The 12,824-nt window shown below is 49.7% G+C and overlaps 5 protein-coding genes across 5 annotated transcripts; 3 read left to right on the top strand and 2 right to left on the bottom strand.

The window, feature by feature from the left end:
* Positions 1–34: 34 nt before the first annotated feature.
* horA (ubiquinone biosynthesis protein COQ11) lies at positions 35–1,106 on the top strand (the record flags this gene model as incomplete). Its single annotated transcript, XM_025708016.1, has 4 exons — positions 35–80; positions 159–213; positions 277–617; positions 685–1,106. 4 exons carry the CDS (start codon positions 35–37, stop codon positions 1,104–1,106), a joined length of 864 nt encoding a protein of 287 aa, XP_025567179.1.
* Positions 1,107–1,728: 622 nt separating this feature from the next.
* Positions 1,729–2,763, bottom strand: BO88DRAFT_330459 (pre-mRNA-splicing factor SYF2; the record flags this gene model as incomplete). Its single annotated transcript, XM_025702637.1, has 3 exons — positions 1,729–1,776; positions 1,827–2,462; positions 2,521–2,763. The coding sequence occupies 3 exons, from the start codon at positions 2,761–2,763 to the stop codon at positions 1,729–1,731; spliced, it is 927 nt and encodes a 308-aa protein (XP_025567178.1).
* A 288-nt stretch (positions 2,764–3,051) lies between these two features.
* Positions 3,052–5,280, top strand: BO88DRAFT_93716 (uncharacterized protein). The gene has a single exon (XM_025713276.1). The coding sequence runs from the start codon at positions 3,132–3,134 to the stop codon at positions 5,052–5,054; it is 1,923 nt and encodes a 640-aa protein (XP_025567177.1). The 5' UTR covers positions 3,052–3,131; the 3' UTR covers positions 5,055–5,280.
* Positions 5,281–9,135: 3,855 nt separating this feature from the next.
* On the bottom strand, positions 9,136–9,360 carry BO88DRAFT_330505 (uncharacterized protein; the record flags this gene model as incomplete). Its single annotated transcript, XM_025702640.1, has 1 exon — positions 9,136–9,360. One exon carries the CDS (start codon positions 9,358–9,360, stop codon positions 9,136–9,138), a length of 225 nt encoding a protein of 74 aa, XP_025567176.1.
* Positions 9,361–10,352: 992 nt separating this feature from the next.
* On the top strand, positions 10,353–12,392 carry BO88DRAFT_93648 (velvet factor family protein). Its single transcript, XM_025713275.1, has 2 exons — positions 10,353–11,172; positions 11,334–12,392. Exons 1-2 carry the CDS (start codon positions 10,727–10,729, stop codon positions 12,238–12,240), a joined length of 1,353 nt encoding a protein of 450 aa, XP_025567175.1. The 5' UTR covers positions 10,353–10,726; the 3' UTR covers positions 12,241–12,392.
* Positions 12,393–12,824: the final 432 nt, after the last annotated feature.

Genomic DNA, 12,824 nt, shown 5'->3' with positions numbered 1-12,824 from the left:
CGTTCATTCCGACTTCAATTGATTTCACCCTACAATGGCAGCAAAAAGGGTGGTTGTCGCCGGCGGAAACGGCTTCTTGGGTATGTGATGCAGGCAGTCTATGTACCTACCAGCCGGACGATTGAGCAATCAATGCTAACAGCTTATTTCCCGTAAAGGTTCGAGGATTTGCAAATCGGCTGTTGCTAGAGGATGGGAGGTTACGTCGCTCAGGTACGAATGCTATTGGATTTGATATCTTGGGGAATCTGCCTAATTCATATACACTGGTATTAGTCGCTCCGGAGAACCGCGATGGGATACCGTCACTGGTTCTCTCAGTCGTCCAAGCTGGGCCAGCTCAGTTGAATGGGCTAAGGCCGATATGCTTAAGCCGGAAACCTACAAACCCTTTCTGAATGGTGCGAACGCCGTCGTCCATAGTATGGGAATCCTCCTCGAGGCGGACTACAAAGGGGTGGTGCAAGGACGAGAACCAACCCTTAGTGGATTGCAAAAGGCATTTGCGGCGTCAAAATCAGGCAGTCAGGATCCGTTGCAAAGGCGGGAGGGAGAGCCTCTTCAAGTAAAAGAGCGCAATGGGCAGTTTACATATGAGCTGATGAATCGCGATTCTGGTACGTACGGTCGCGGGTCATGCTGGAATGAATTGATTGCTAACATCTATATTACCGTTCATTTTAGCGGTCGCATTGGCGCAAGAAACCCTCAACGAACATGTCCCGACTTTTCTCTACATCTCTGCTGCTTCAGGCGCGCCGGTTCTCCCCAGTCGATATATCACAACGAAGAGAGAGGCGGAATCCATCATCGCGGCGAAGTTACCGGAGCTGCGGAGTGTCTTTGTGCGAGCTCCGTTTATGTACGATGAAAGCAGGAAGTTCACGCTCCCCATTGCTCTTGGTGGCTTCGTCGGTTCTCAGGTCAATGCGCTTTTGGGCAACAGACTGGACTTCCTGGGCTCTATGGTCACGAAACCCTTCCAGGTAGATACTGTGGGTGAGGCTGTAATGGAAGCCCTGGATGACGAATCTGTCCGAGGTGCCTTGGGAGTAGAGAAGATAGAAGCGCTAGCTACGAAAGCGTGGAGGAAGAGCATGCTATGAGGGAGGAGCACAAGACAAGAAATTGATTGCCAAACTAACATGTCAGACTGGATGCTTGGCGCCTGGAATGAGAATATTTCCAAGGTGAGCAAGGCGAAGACCTATCTATCGACCAGACCCATGGAAGGCCTGTGAATTTAGGTCAAATTCCCGGCCGAGCGCACGTCATCTGATTCCGCTCTGAGATAACGGCATCAGCAAAGTGGCTTTGTGACCAGGCCATCTCGAGCTGTCTAGGGAATCTCTCTGGAAGCTGCCATAGTGTACACTACATAATGTATCATAAATGAGGCTATAACCAAACATGCCTAATTCGTGTTTCAAGGGACCACCCGTCATTAGAACCGTCAAGTGACTGGTATCTCGGTCAAGATGATGATGTGACTGAGATGGGTGCGGCTCGTATGCGCTATAACTGGATGCCAACTTCGTCAAGCAGGGTGGCGGACCCTGCAAGGGGAGTTCGTCGGCGACCTTTGCATTTGTCCAGTATAGTCCAGAACGAGATGCGGAGAAACGAAAATTGACGAAGCGCACACATCAAGTTGCTGTCATGCAAGTCTTTTTGCAAGGCGACTGTACGTTTGAACTGTCCTGCAGATTCAGATTTTCTTGGCGTAAATCAGATCATCGTACCACGCTCGAAGCTGTCGCGAATTTCCGTAGTGTACTGGAAGGCATTAGCTAGGGCTTTTGACAATTAACAGAGTAAGAACGCACCTTGTTATAGAATCTCGACAATTTCTGGTTGAATTGCTTGTTCTTTTCGTTGATGTAAGTGACGTCGCCATCGTCGTCTCCGCGGCGGTCCCTCCGTTTCTTGAGTCGAACTTCCTCAGCTTTCCGAAGATTATCCACGAGCTTGTCAACAGCAGCTCTGTCAGGCTTGTTCTCCGTAAAGCCAACACTGTCAGCAGTAGAGTAGAAAGAGCCATTTTTATCGACGGCGATCATTTCACCGTCGTTGGTCTCAACGATCTCGAGATCGCCATTGGCAGCAGCTTTTTCGATCGCTGCCATCTTCTCCCTCTCGTAGGTTTCGAGGTCAGGCTGTACTTCCCGCAGCTGTCTCTTGTACACTTTTCGTGCGTCTTGGGTATAGTCCTGGAATGCGACATTGTCCCGATGACGCTGCTTCTTTTCCATACGCTTGTCCCATTTTTCGGACTCGTCGACAGTCCAATCCCACGCACGCTTACGCTCAAAATCCTCGCCAGCGGCTTCGGTGTCAGCCTTGAGAAGGTTATGCGATGCGAAAGCATGTTTGCGAGAGAGGGAAGAGAGCAGCGACGGATCGGTTGCGAGACGCTGTGTTTCGGCAGCCGTTTCTTTCAGATTCCGCTCAGTAGCAGTTTTCTAGAATGATGTCAGTACGAACACTGCGTACAGCGGCCCTTCGCTACTATGAACTTACTGCGCGAGCTTGAAGAGCCTTAAATCTTTCTTGTCTTTGGCGGGCTCTTGAGGCAGCATCATCGTCTTTTTTGTCCGTACTGGCGTCCTTTACGCTAGCCTCTTCCCCGGGTTCCCCCTGCGCCTTCTCGTTTGAGGGTGATGTAGATTCCTTGCGATCATCGCCGGCTTGGTCATTTTCTGCGGATTGCTTGGGGATTTCCTTGGCGCCAGATGGGCTGGCCGCAGACTGCTCGGCAGGCATGCTGCAAAAAGATAGGAGTGCGTAAGTCTCCAAGGAATAACTGTTGAGGCGAATTCGTAAAGAAAATAAAAAGAAAAAGAAGTCGGGTATCAGAAACGTCGGGTATATTGGTGAGGGGAGAAGCAAACGAAGGTCGGTTTCTGACTGAAGGACTGAAGCCTCGATTCCGGATCGGAGTTGCAGTTACGCCATGGCCCACCGCCATGTTGACCGCCTTGCCCCTGGTGGATTGCCCGGTGCTATTATGCTTTATCCACCCGCTGCCATCTCCACTTTCCCAACCCCGGATTATCACTGGTATGCCATTGAAGACCGCCTCCACTGTGTCATTTGTCTGTGTCCTTGATGCCTAGAAATAGTCCAAATCTATGTCACTATACTCTCATTTGTGTGTGCTATCACGGCGGCGGGCATTGAGGTCGTTCCATATATCACCCTCGCTGTGCCGCCATGTCTCCATCGACGTCAACTCGAGAGCTTCATATACCGAGCCCACTCCGTCCCACCTGGTCAGATTCGCTCTGACAGGTACCACGAAACCTTCCCACAATGATGTCTCCAATCCTGAGCTTGACAAACACCTCTCGGATATATTTCTCGGTGATTGGCCCTTGGTGTCTCTACCACCGCCATTTTGGAGCTCTTCTGGTCGAGAACCACAAAGCCCCGATGAAATCGCGTTGTTCAAAGCCCTGAAACATGACGTACGAAACCTGCGTCACTTACAGGTATTCATTGAAAGAACTGTAAATGAAACAGAAGGCAGTCTACTTTTACAGACACAATCCTGCGCCCTTTTAGCGAAAGCGCTAAATCGTTGCCAGCGAAAGAATTCCTACGGCGAGATTCTCTCGGCGCTCAATGCTATCATCACAAGACTGGAGAAACTGGGACTGCCGCGTACGAGTAATCTCTACTTTTTGGGGATGTACTATGCTGCACTCTCATTGTCTGCGCCGGCTCTTGAAAGGTTTCTGGATGGGTACCTTTCCGTTGGCCTGTGGCCCCTGGACAGCCTCGCAAGTGAATCTATAGTGAATGCACTCCTCAATGCCCTTCACTATAAGAGGTTCCGTGAGGTTACTATTGATACGAACGCGATACTGGAATTGATCGAGGGAGGTAAGCAACGAAGGAAGAAAAATCTTCACGATCTGTTGTCCTGGGGCGATTCTGCCGGCCCAACAATGCATCGTGGGCATTACCTTTGCTTACTCGCGAAACTGCGAAGCAGAGACCTTCTATCTGAAGTATGGAGGCAAGCGATGTGGAGACTTTTGCCAAGCGCTCCCCCTGAAATGTACCAATGTATGTACTCTTGTATAGTGACTCTGATGGAAAGTGGTGATGTTCTCCGAGCTATGGATTACTTGCAAGAAGTGTCAAAACATTCCCAGGAAATGCTTCCTGGTATCTCCGAATTCAAAGACGTCAACATACTGCTTGAGTCAGAAGTTATTGGTCCCCTATTACCTCGGATGGCGGGTGAAAAAGAGTACTTGAAGCTTCTTGAGGCCCAATTAATACAGGTCGAGCACAAGCTGGGTCTCAGTTGGGATTCTGAAGGCCCCTACCACACGAATATAAGTGATCCGCACTCGATAGTATCTGATATACCTCTCTTCAATATCGATGGTGACAGCGCAGGCTATGAAAGCGTTGCACGCTTGATTACCGAAATCAACGCCTCCGGATGCTCCAGGTCAGCGACAGATCTCGGGAAGATTGCAGAACTGCTTGAAGAACACGAGGGAAACGTTATTCCTGTATCTTTGTCATCAACTGAAGGCCTGAACTTGGAGTATGCCTGGTTTCCCCGATATTCTCCAGTTCAGTGTTCGGGGGCCTCTCCATCTGCTGGGAAAGAGGGTACTGAGTTATGGACACCTTCAACGCTAGGTTTAGTCCGTGTCAGCTGCGATAGCAGTGGATCCCCTCTCGAACGCTCCATTCATGTGATGCAGCTTGGTTATTTGGCAAGGAGAACCAGATGTCAACATGATCAGGATTCAAGTTATGATAATCCTTGGGAAGAGACCGAGCATATGATTGCGTGGGATCGCGTCTATGGCCAGCTCATCGCTGTATACGTTGGACCAAGCGACAGGCCTATCAGGGGTCGCATAGAGTCACGAGCTGCACGAGCGCGTTCTAGTATCGAGGCGATCACCACCGTCTCTCTTCGTGGTGATACGGCGCCAACTTCTCAGGGTGATCTGATATCTTTCATTGGAAATGCGTCCATGCATTACTACGTCGAGGAAGATCCAAGCCCGGACCTGATGCTATGATTGCTTCCCTTTTTGGTCACTGGTGTACATAAGCATTGAGCTCTTAAGTACTTGCTCAGCACAAATAGCCTCTTTCTGATACGATGCATTCTCGGCAATTACCATCGAAGACTTACCCTTGGAGAAGTTCATAATAGCTCTGCCGGATATTGCATCTCGCAAAGTGTGTCCGCTTTAAGGCCTTTATTTCCCCCTATGCTCGGAAGCTATTGCTATCTTTTTGTATGGGAAGTAGCTATCAGACTTGCAGGCTATTAGCATCTATTGCATAGCCTACACATGCAGCTTGGCGGACATGTCCAGCATAGCCACAGTGATTCGTGATACGCTCTCCTGCTAACATCAGAAGGTCATGCTTAGCCAGCTAAGGATCTGGGGAAGCCAGCATCATCCTTAGCAGTCCTCATCTCGCATGACCACAATCTCCCAACATCAGTGATAGAAAGTATGCAATGCAACTAACATCTGCTAAGACTACATACTGTTTTAACGGAGAGCCCGAACGTGATGCACTTTCACCAGCAAAGAACCATGCTATCGGCCAATTCCGAGAGCACGGCTTCATGTCACGTAAGCCACGTCAATACCTTTCGGATGGACGGTGGGCGAGACATGGTCCCATGGTTTGATCGTGTGCTCTACCGCCTGCTCAATGTCAGATAACATTATCTGGCAGGTGAGTTGAAGCCCCTTGCAACTCTCTGTCTCATATTACGTCAGTATTCCGTGTCACCACAATGAAGGTTAGGTGAGCAAACCCTCAAGACAGGAATGATACCGATTGCTGATATGCTTCTAGCACAACATGATCTTACTCTTCACCGTTTGGGTAGTCTGCAGCACATTCTGGTGACTGATTCCAAAAATTCAGTAAGAGCATTGCTACCTTCTCTGGTGCCCTATCAGTGCAATGGGATTTCTAGCGGTCTCTGACTGTCACTTCTACATCCCACACAACATGCTGTAAGGTTGTAAGGGCATTGCTAGCGGTTGACTCACGTTCACAAGGTTAAATATTGGGTATGATGCTGAGACAATCTATTATACAAAAAGACCTTCCGCGTATGTATGGATTTCCAAGTCGATTCGGAGTGTACATACAATACAGACGCCTCCTAGACAAGGATTATCCCGTCTGTTCGGAGTAGTTTCAGGTGTGCAAGTTTCTGTGGCCCGCGCTAAGAGCACACGCAGGGTACGGCAAGACAAAACGAAGAGACAGCCAGGATATCCTAGGTTCAGGTGCAAGGTCAGTGCGGACAACTGGAAGCCAAGGCAAGCTTGTCAGCTTTGAGAGTCAGGGTATCCTGGCTCCCTTGCTCGCAGCAGCCCTTTGTCGACGCAGATTAATAGACTAATTAGGAAGGTCGATAATCCATCGACCCGTAAGATTTCGAAGATCTTCTTCTCTTGCAGGGTTGCGCCATTAGTTCGCGATCGAGGCTTCCACGTCGCCCTAGCAGGGGAGGTAATGCGTCCAGGAATCGGTGTGCTCTTTTGCTTTTTCTCCAAGAAACGGCCCCAACGAAGACAGAAAGCATCGATCCATATTCTTCATCGCTTCAGTTGTATGCTGTGGTCGAAAAGAAAGGCATTCTTGCATGAGCCGTCCAGGTAGTTTTCAGAACCCAAAGTGTCGCTGGCGTGTAGAGCCCAAAGGCTGTCTCGACGCGAGGCGGGCGGCCCGTACTTCGGCCAGAACCTTGGGCACTCAAATCATCCGGTGAGACCGGAGGGCAAATACTTGTTAGTTAGTTAGGTAGGATGTCTATAGGTAAGGTTTGTCTAAGATTTAGTGGCCGCATTCCCACACTCTATGGTATCAACTTGCCTGGTGTGTTTTTCTTTTCATGTATCATGATTTGTCATATCTGTAGATATAGTAAGTACCATCATATGGAGCGGTTGTAGTAGGATTGGCGGGTGGCTAATGTAATTAAGATGCGTGGAATGGTAAAGGGAAGATTGAGCTGGCTGGAGGGAGGATAGTATTGCGGTTGGGTTGCCGGCAGCAGCTGCTATACGGCGGCGGAAGGCGAACGTTGGGCCAAGTCACTTGATCCCCCCTTCCTTTTCGTAATGCGGCAATCGACAGGTCGACGAGATCGCAGCAACTCCTCCGCTCTCTTGCAAACTGGAGATCTCCGATTCCCACGGACTTTTCCCAGGGCCCAATCGGAGAAACGCTGCCATTCCCCGTAAGTCACTCATTTCCAGCCTTCCCTTGAAATGAACCGCATGCGTGCAGACTGCTGGTCGAATAATACCCTCGGTTCCTGACAAATATTTTGCTTTGGTTGCCTCTGGCGATAGTTTACTCAAGGAGTATCTCAGTGGCTCGCTTCCTACACGGGTTCTCCGTCCTAGTTGCCTTCTACAGGCAAATGGAGTGTGGCTGGCAACGCGCAGCGTTAATTGGCATCCGACCTCAGCGTCCGGTCCATGTCTCCATTTGTTCCAACTAAAAGAATATACATATCGGTGATGGGAAAATAACAAAGTGGAGGAAACTCTCCCCGGGAGGTAACTCCTGGGAATAAGCAAGAAGCTCACGATTATGCACTACCTGTGGACGGTCATGACGCACGAACAGGATCATCGCCGTAGCACCCAAACTACACACTAGCCACAGCACTGCAATTGCAGCTTCCGGGATTCCAAAAGGCCAGACCCATGACTGCCTGGGTAGGAACACAGAGGGGTGGACACTGGATACCCTTAGTGTGCATGAGGCACACCCGGATTCCGGGAAATAGAACGCTGCATAGGCGTGTCGGTACTCGGTAATAGTTCCATCTGTCTGACGGTGGTTGTTGACTCATCAGCATCCAGCCAATTCTGGCCATCGATCAAGTCATCCAACAGTCAAGGATGTGACACATCATTCATGGTTGTCGGCAAGGCAACCACACATACAGTAGCCCGTCCACCCAAGAGGGAATGGTGAACAGTTGTTACAGGGCTAATGCACGAAAAGTACTTCTGTCGCCGACTAGGAATTCTTCCCCGCAGCACCAGAGGGGGTTACGATAACACAAATCAGCTGAGATGAAACATCCAGTGTGATATGTGGCGGTGACCACCGATCGATCTTCCATTGCAAGGATAGGCATCATACCTTGTACCTTAGCCACAATGTGTGAATGAGTATGTTCCCAGGATCACACTACAGGAAATACGAAGCGCACTCAACGGGCTTCTCAGGCTTCATTGAGATCAAAATTGGAAATGGTTCTTGAGGTCCCCACCAGAAGTAAGCCAGCTCGCCTCCCTTCTTCTTTCCTCCTCTGTATTTAGTTCCGTTATTGCAAATTATCTGACCAATTGGCCCGCTTGTTTTATCATGTGTGGTCCGGCGTTCTTCTGGACCAGTAATGATCAGCGACTTCGATGGTTGTTGCGGAGAAAAGCTCACTATAAAATAGTCTTAGATTCGAAACGGCCCGTGCAAAAGACCCCGGTATCCACGACCAGCAATGACAAATCGGCAATACTCGCGGGCCTGGGAGAACGGGGGCTGGACACGCCCACCACCATACTCCATATTCGTCCTCTTGGAGGTGCTCCTGGCTTAGACATGCAACAAGCTCAGTATGCAGGGCCCTGGTTTCATGCTAAAGACGTGGGCGCAAAAGTAACCTGAACATTGTCGGATGGAGTTCGCAGTCCCGACACTAAGCAGCTGAACAGCCGTATTCGCCTAGCGTACGGAAAGATCCCCGACGGCCGTGTCCGGCTTTTGCGGTCAATGGCCCTTGTCCCAAGCTCAATAATTGTCCCGGGGGTTCATGGGCGACATCTATCACCACACCCTTCCAGGAATAGTGCTCTGTATATGGTCGATAGTTGAAAAACAACGGTGAGCGTCCAGATCTGGACTCCACTATACAGTCTTCTAGCCGTTTCTCTACGAATCTTGCAGCACCATCTTCCTTTTTCCTACTTCCTTTCCGAGCTGCAGGACAGGTTTGTGCCGGGAACGCCGAGGCTCGCAAATCATCAGTATAGACCATTTATTCCTTGCACCGATCAGCTGCTGGAGGCCCATCTAGTTGCATTGCGTGGACGGGCTGCAGAGTATCTAACGATGATAGCGACCACGGATAGCGATCCCAGCAATCTGAACTGCACGGCTTACGGCGTACATGGAATAATATTCTTGCCAATCAACTGGTCGATTACACTCGATCTGCGCTTTTATTCCCTGTTCTTTCCTGGCTTGTCGCCGCTCACTCGTTGGAACCTGGCTCACAGAGTCGAACATCTCACCCGATGGTTCCTGCTGGGCTTCCAGATCATCGCGCATTTAAAAATTAAATCCTTCGGCAGCAGATCGCCCTAGTTCCCCGGGAAGTGGGTAATAATTGGGCGCCTTGGTAAACACAGTTCACGCCTTTGACTAGGCACATAGCAAGCGATTCGTTGCATATACGGGATCCTATTCCGTTATTGGCCATCGCAAGAAAGATAGTCCCTCCTTAAGATACTACTTACCACTTCGACGAATACGAGATGCCCACGGCATACCAGGGTCAGTCTTTCATTGCTTTGACCAATGATTTTCCGCAGGGCCGTCATACTGCGTCGTCTGCAGAACCCAAAGGGACCCATAACAGAAGTGGCTCGTCGACTGGAACCTTACTAGTAATTGCGATGGTCGCGCAAAGTTCCGGACAGTGTACAGACCAACACACTGGGCACTAGCAAAACCTACGCTTCTTTTGTTAAATACGGGAAAATTGGGATATCGGAGAAACTCATGATGGAATAAAGATTTCTAAGATTCGGGGATATACACGGCCGGATCCTGTCAGGGACGCAGTGTTGCTGCATGTCTGAATTTTTCACAATGCCACACACATACGCAGTGGGCACGCACAGGCTCTCACAAAAGCATCGACCAACCCGTTTCCCCAGATCCATTTCTTTTCTTGCACGGCCACAGGCAACTATAGAGTGCCAATAACACTTGATATTTTACTGCTTGGCTTAGGGTTAGTACCACGCTCCTGGCCATTCTTCCTCCTTCTGGGGTGGTCATCAGACACGCTTACTTCACGTTTCTACAGGGTCACTACTCCAGTTGCTTGCCTTGCCGCTACTTGCGCGCCGGTGTGAGTCGTGCTACGATCTGGTTGGGCAGAGGTGGGCAGTCCCCTTTTCTTTTTCCTCCTTCGTCTTGACTACCTTTTTCCGTGCTTCGGGACCCTCCTCAGACAATTGCTTTGTGGTCTGCCTTTGAAAATCACCAAAGAGAGCTAACATATGCATATCACCTCAGCCAGCTACTTCGGTAGGTTGGAACAACCGCCCACGTCAGGTCATGTTATTTGCACCTTTGGCCTTAAAGGAAACATCTTGAAACCTACCGCACACAGTTAATCTGTGACCTCTGGAAAATCTTTGGCGCTGGGTATACCGTTACGTAGTACATGGCCAATTTGTCCCAGCGGGCTTCTGACCCCTGTCGATTGTTCTTCCCATATCGGGCCTCATTCCACCTTTTCTTCTAGGTTGACCAAACCTTGCTTGACCATTTTGGCGTTCCCTATTGTGGATGCCTAGCCCGCGAACACAACGGGAGATCAGCTTTTGGCACTCTACAGCGAGAGCAGGTCCTAGAAGGAAAAAAGAATTGTACAGACCCCCAAACGTCCGCACAAATTGCATAGATGTCTCGAACCCCGCTACCGCAATGGATGTATCCCGCATCCAGTGGTCAACCGTCGGATGCAAGATCCTACGCCGCTGGTGACGATCACCAGATGTTGACGATGCCAAATCGATTCCACACTCTGGAAGATCCCCCACGCTTCCTCTATCCTGACAATCAGGGCTACGCTCCGACTTATATGCATCCCGCATCAAACTCCAGGGCTCCCTATCACGGCAGAACTTGGGACAGCCTCGCAGACCCCAAATTTAACCCTTCGCCAATACCGGTTGCCAATCATAGTGTCTTTCCTCAGTATGGGGCCCAAAGGTCAAATGCCATGAGAAGCGCGGAGTATGCCTCCGCTTCAACCTCTGTCTCTAGCCCATATCAGGATTCCCCCAGTTACAGTCGCGGTTCTATTGGTTCTATTTCCGGGACGCGGACAAATGATGTGGAGTCTCAGTATAAACCCCTTTCTTTCTTCATCAAAAGGCCCTAGTCTTATCTGCTTGGAGTTATGATACCATGATCGTGGTCAAATGTGCATACTCCCGCTATTTCACCTCGAGCTGTGGTGCTTCGTAACTCCCTTGAGAACCATTGTGCTAATGGGACTTATACAGGTATAGTAGCAGCTCGGCGACCTTTCCAAGCCCCGTTCACTCTGAGGAGAGCTCAGCAATGTATCCTGCGCTTGCACCACCCATAAAACCCCAGGCACAACAGCATCAGCGACACACCACGTCCAGTATGCCTTCTGGGTTTGAACGGTTGCTTCACCATTCTCCTACTCCATCACCTCCGCCACGAAGAACCTCCACTACATCACGCTATCACCTCTTCATTCGACAACAGCCTCTTGCAGCCCGGGCTTGTGGTGCCGGAGACCGAGACCGTCGCCCTGTAGACCCACCTTCAATTTTGCAGCTGCTATTAACGGACTTTGACCCCAGCACATCAGATGATATCGATATCCTCCAAGATCCGCGCTTTACCGTTGGCTGCTTCCTGGTTCCCGAAACGCGAGGATCGATTTCGTCCGACATGGATGGTGATAGTGCCCTTCGAGAGGACCGTCTCGGAACTGCTCCCGGCCAATCTACACCGTTGCTTTCGGGCAAAGCATTTGTCTCGCCGTTCTTTGTCGATGAAGATCCTGATCCAGCAACTGCCCCAAATCATCCATCAACATTTGATTATCACCTACCGGAACGAAGAGTCCAACTTGCTCCATCAGCCTCTAAGGGAGCCCAACAGCCCGCAGCATTCTTCATATTCTCTGATCTCTCCGTACGTACAGCTGGACTGTACCGCTTACAGTTCCGGCTTATGAATTGGGGCCTCGTTGAGGACACGGGTCAATCGATGCCCGTTCTTGCTGAAGTATGGTCCGATCCGTTTCGCGTCTACCCTGCCAAAGACTTTCCCGGGATGCGAGACTCATCACGTCTCACAGAGGGTCTTAAGGAATTAGGATTCGTCGAACTCAAGACCAGGGGAAAGGGGAAAGGCAAGGGTCGGCGGAGGTGACATGTCAGCGAGATTGGATATGGTACGGATGAATGAGTGAACGCAGCGCTGGTCGGGAATCTTACGGATTGGTTTGATCTGCTTCTTGTCCCTTCTTTTCTTTTCTTCCCCCCTCCAGTGTTTCTTCCTCTCTCTCTCCTCGCCCGCTTGCAAATCATGATTCCTATTTTCTTCCATGATATCTTCTCTCGAATCTGGCTTCTGGAAAGATGGCTATGAAAGGTTATATATGATACGGTTAACAGGTTATATTGATGAGATACGGAGTTTGGATAGGGCACTCGAGTGAAAGAGATGCAGGCTGTTAGTTGATATTCATGTTGATGCAAGGAATAGACAGGAAACTATACATGTCACCAGTCATTGCTGTAAAGAGATACCAAGGTCTATTCATAGTACTAGTATATAAAGACGTCCAAATGTTGTCTATGCCCATCTCTCCCCTGTTAGTAATCGTGTTTAACTGAATTTTGAATTTGTAATACTAGTATCGTGGAAACCTATCATCTGAACAGGTAGTAGGGCAACAGAATATGTTCTATTAACTACACCACGATGATCATAGTGGTACTATGTGATTTCTA

Source organism: Aspergillus vadensis (genome assembly GCF_003184925.1).
Source record: "Aspergillus vadensis CBS 113365 unplaced genomic scaffold BO88scaffold_2, whole genome shotgun sequence".
NCBI lineage: Eukaryota > Fungi > Ascomycota > Eurotiomycetes > Eurotiales > Aspergillaceae > Aspergillus > Aspergillus vadensis.
The sequence above is the reverse complement of the archived record's forward strand: the minus strand, read 5'-3'. Positions and strand labels throughout refer to the sequence as shown.

Bases quoted from the DNA above. Each gene is read 5' to 3' on its own strand.
- BO88DRAFT_93716 (XM_025713276.1), top strand. From the start codon at position 3,132: ATGTCACTATACTCTCATTTGTGTGTGCTATCACGGCGGCGGGCATTG.
- BO88DRAFT_93648 (XM_025713275.1), top strand. From the start codon at position 10,727: ATGTCTCGAACCCCGCTACCGCAATGGATGTATCCCGCATCCAGTGGT. The intron at 11,173-11,333 runs GTATAAACCCCT...GGACTTATACAG, and splicing joins ACAAATGATGTGGAGTCTCA to GTATAGTAGCAGCTCGGCGA.